General features: G+C 28.8%; 1 protein-coding gene across 1 annotated transcript; it reads right to left on the bottom strand.

Moving 5' to 3' along the window:
- Window positions 1-489, bottom strand: LOC136075885 (zinc finger MYM-type protein 5-like). Its single transcript, XM_065789326.1, has one exon. The coding sequence runs from the start codon at window positions 487-489 to the stop codon at window positions 1-3; it is 489 nt and encodes a 162-aa protein (XP_065645398.1).
- Window positions 490-4,180: the final 3,691 nt, after the last annotated feature.

Genomic DNA, 4,180 nt, shown 5'->3' with positions numbered 1-4,180 from the left:
CTACAGATCAGAATTCAGGGTCTTTCCTTCCTTGAGGTTTTTTTCAAGAGTTTTCCGATCAGAATAGCATCTTTGGTGTTCATTGTTGCTTTCATGCTCAGGAATTCTTGGGTTTAGTTTTTTCCAGTCACAAAACCCTTTAGAAATTTCTGAGAAATTGTTGGTTTTTGTTGTTAAAAATAACAAACAGCAAAAACAAAATAAAGAATCTTTTTTATTGCTGTACTGCAGCCAAGTGCGAACAAATTTTTTACCATTGGGATGAATTTTTTCATACCATTTTGAGCTGAAGTGTCGCATTCTGTTGTCAAAATCACACAGCGTGTTTGGGAAAAATTCTCTTCTGTCTTGCTCTGGCCTATGCTCAATCAAAAACCATCTTGTTTTGTCCGTTATTTTAGGCCATGTTGCTGGATCCCTATGTTGAAAATTTTCTTCCGCAGCCACTGGCATTTCTGAGATTTCTGAATGAAGTTCATCCTCGTCCATTTCAGCTGGGCCTGAAAGCTAGGCATTTTCATCTTCCCTGGTTGGTTCTGAATCAGTTGTGCAAAATTCTTCTTGACTTTGGCTGATAAAAATCTCCTCTTCAATTAATTCCAAATGATGATATGAACTCAATTAAAGTCAATTATAGGATCTGTTGAATTGTCATTAATTTCAATACAAATATCCTCTGAAATAATTTGTTTCTCCACTGAGTTTGAAACAGTTTTGTAGTTTCTCGTCACTTTCTCGGCGCTGTTTTTTATTTTTCTTAAATTCAGCACCAGATAACTTTTGGGTTCGACTCAAAAATTAAAGTTAAAATTAAAAAAAAAAGTTAAATAATATAATTCTAATATAGAATTATATTATTTAACTAATGCTCAAAAGTTATCAAAGGTATATTAGTGTTATAGGGCGCTTTTTTGTTCAGTATATGAGCTTTAATATTTAAGAGTTTGTGTCAAGAGGCGGAATTTTAATTAATTTTCTTATCAACAGCAGCGACGCTGTGAAAATTAGTTTCATAAACTGATTATTGTTTTTTTAATTTATTAAAGTTTGCGCCCTCCCAATTTTGGCGCCTCAGGCCGCGGCCCGGCCGGCCCCGCCCTTGGTACGGCTCTGCATATATATTTATACATTTAGTGTGATTATATATATATATATATATATATATATATATATATATATATATATATATATATATATATATATATATATATATATATATATATATATACATATATATATATATGTATATATATATATATATATATACGTATACTAATTCACTTCACAAATACACTTGAATGTTCTCTTAACATCTTGGTGCAGAAGAATAAAAAGAATATCCGCGAACACTAAAAACCCGCCAAATCTTTGAGCAAACTATTTCTATTGGTTTAAAAAATACGCTGACTAAGCGAAATAAAGTTCTAAAGTTTTCTGTTGAATTGTTATCAAAATTGTATCATTCGAATTTTGTGGATATTTCTAGCATATACTGTTTTAAGAACATATATCATACGAACTAATACTTTAATACTATGGCTCATTCTCGGAGCCACATCTGCAAAGCCATGAATCTTTTAACTTAATATTACTTGTTTACAAAAATAAGTGTTTTAAATATATATTTTTTAAATTGTTAAAATTTTGAAAGTTTATTATGTATTATTGATTTTTATTTTTTAGTATATTCTTATTTTTTAGTTAAAAGTATCTATTTTTTATGTAAATGAAATTATGAGCATCTGTTTTTTATTCTAATGTAATCTTTTAAAGCAATCTTTACGATTTATTTCTTAAACAAAAAGACTTTCAACAATAATTGTGTTTTCAATGAAATTTTTAATAACCATAGACTTTTAATAAAACTATTTATTAAATAAACACAAAAAAGATTCTGGTTACTACACACAAAGATGCATACAATCTATCTCTCTATATATATATATATATATATATATATATATATATATATATATATATATATATATATATATATATATATATATATATATATATATATATATATATATATATATATATATATATATATATATATATATATATATATATATATATATATATATATACGTATATTAATTCTAGATGAGCCTGTAATACAGCGGTGGCCAAAAATTAAAGACCACTCTTTTTTTTTTCAAAATTTATTTTTAACTTTGGTATAATTTTATTTTGGAAAAAGGTATCAAAAAAAGAAAAACATTTTTAGAAAGAATTATTATTGTATTTTATATTTATTATAAAAGAATTTATAATTTTTTTACAAAATAATGTTAAAAAATTAAAAAACTGACTAGTAAAAAATATAAATGGGAAAAAAAATTGAACAAAATTTTAAGACCAGTTTCAAAAATATTTCAAAAAGCAATAAAAAAATAATTTAGAAACGTGTTGTTCCTCCATTTGTTTTCAAACACTCTTGTACTCGTTCTGGCATTGAATTCATTAAAGTTTTGATTACTTCATCAGGCGCATTTTTCAAATGATGAGAGATAGAAGATTTCCAAAATTTCGATGTACCTTTCTTTGTTGAGTCTACCATCGAATAAATGAAAAACGCCACAGGCACTCATATAGGTCCAAATGCCTATTGAACCACTGCCTTGTTTTGTTCGTTTCAAAATGCATGATTCATTGAACCGTTTGCTTGGAAGTCTACGCAACATTACGCGACCTTTTCTGTTGTCTACCTCAACGTTTATTTCATCACTGAAGACCATACGGCTCCACTGATCTGTTGACCAATTTTTATGTAGTTTGCACCACTCTTTCCTGGCAAATTTTTGTCTTTTATTTAAGCGTATTTTTTTTGCAGCAGCACGCCATAAATAATTTAAATTGTGGAGGACCCTTCGCACAGTTGTAGGGCTTGCTTTCAGACCATTTGACAGTGTCCATTTCGTAGACAAGTCTGTAGATGATGCTTGTCTGTTTTCTTTCATTAATCTCACTAACGAGCGAACATCACGGTCGTTTGAAATTTTATTGCGTCCAGTCCTATGACGATCATTAATTGACCGGGTCTCTTTGTATCGTTGAATTATGTTAATAATGCAAGAGTGAGACCTTCCGAGCTTTTCTGCTATTTGTCTGATGCTATAGCCTTCTTCTTTTAATACAAGAGCCGCGTGTCTGTCTTTTTTTTCGATCTTTGCACGCATTTTTGCAACATTTTTATATCCTTATTGCAATTCAAAAAATAAATGTTTACTTGATATCGAAACTCAGGTTTCGACATTTTATGTCGAAAATATTTTTTAAAGATTTGAAAGTGGTCTTTAAATTTTGTCCAATTTATTTAAAGAAGATTTATAAGTACTCATCAGTTTTTTAATAAGTTAAACGCTATTTAATTAGAATTAGATTAAAAAAATTATACCACTTTAATCCGTATGTTTTAATTAACAAGATATTAAAAAAAAAAATTTAATATGTCAATTAGAATCTTCTTAATTATAATTTAAAGATTAAGAAACCAACTAAAAAATGAGTGGTCTTTAATTTTTGGCCACCGCTGTATATTTAAAATCACAATACCCATACAATACACCCTCACTCATTCGCCATACCACTAATATTGGAGGACACTGGTGTTATATAAATTCAGGGAAATGGTAAGAAATTGACTTTTGTGAGGTCATAACAACGGAGAGATCTTAAATAAAACAACAAATTCCAGTTGGCTAGATTTCTTAACCCAAGATTATGATGTCAAGAGGGATGACGCTTGAATAAAACGACAAATTTCTACTATTTAAACTTTTTAACACAAAATCACAATGTTGAAAGTGAAATTTTTCGGGCAAGATTGCAATAGAATAACTATAAACAAAACGACAAATTCCAATTGGGTAGATTTCTCAACCCAGAATCATGGTACTAGAAGTAAAAATGATAATTTTGAGGCAAGGTTACCAAGGAGAAGTCTTAAATAAAACGACAAATTCCAGTTGGCTAGATTCATTAACCCATGATTAGACTTTTGTAACGCCAAATCACAATGTCAGAAGTTAAATCTCTCAGGCCAGATCGCTACCGATTAATTATGAACAAAATGACAAATTCCAATAAGCTAGATTCGAAATTTTGCAAAAAAATATAAAGATCAATATAAAGATACGCTGCTTAATTTATTACCTTGCACAGAAATATTTTAAGTATT

Source organism: Hydra vulgaris, chromosome 02, assembly GCF_038396675.1.
Source record: "Hydra vulgaris chromosome 02, alternate assembly HydraT2T_AEP".
Lineage (NCBI taxonomy): Eukaryota > Metazoa > Cnidaria > Hydrozoa > Anthoathecata > Hydridae > Hydra > Hydra vulgaris.
This window is presented reverse-complemented; position numbering and strand designations above follow the sequence as displayed.

What these genes read in the sequence shown, in the direction of transcription:
- LOC136075885 (XM_065789326.1), bottom strand. Translation starts at nt 489, where the DNA reads ATGGACGAGGATGAACTTCATTCAGAAATCTCAGAAATGCCAGTGGCT.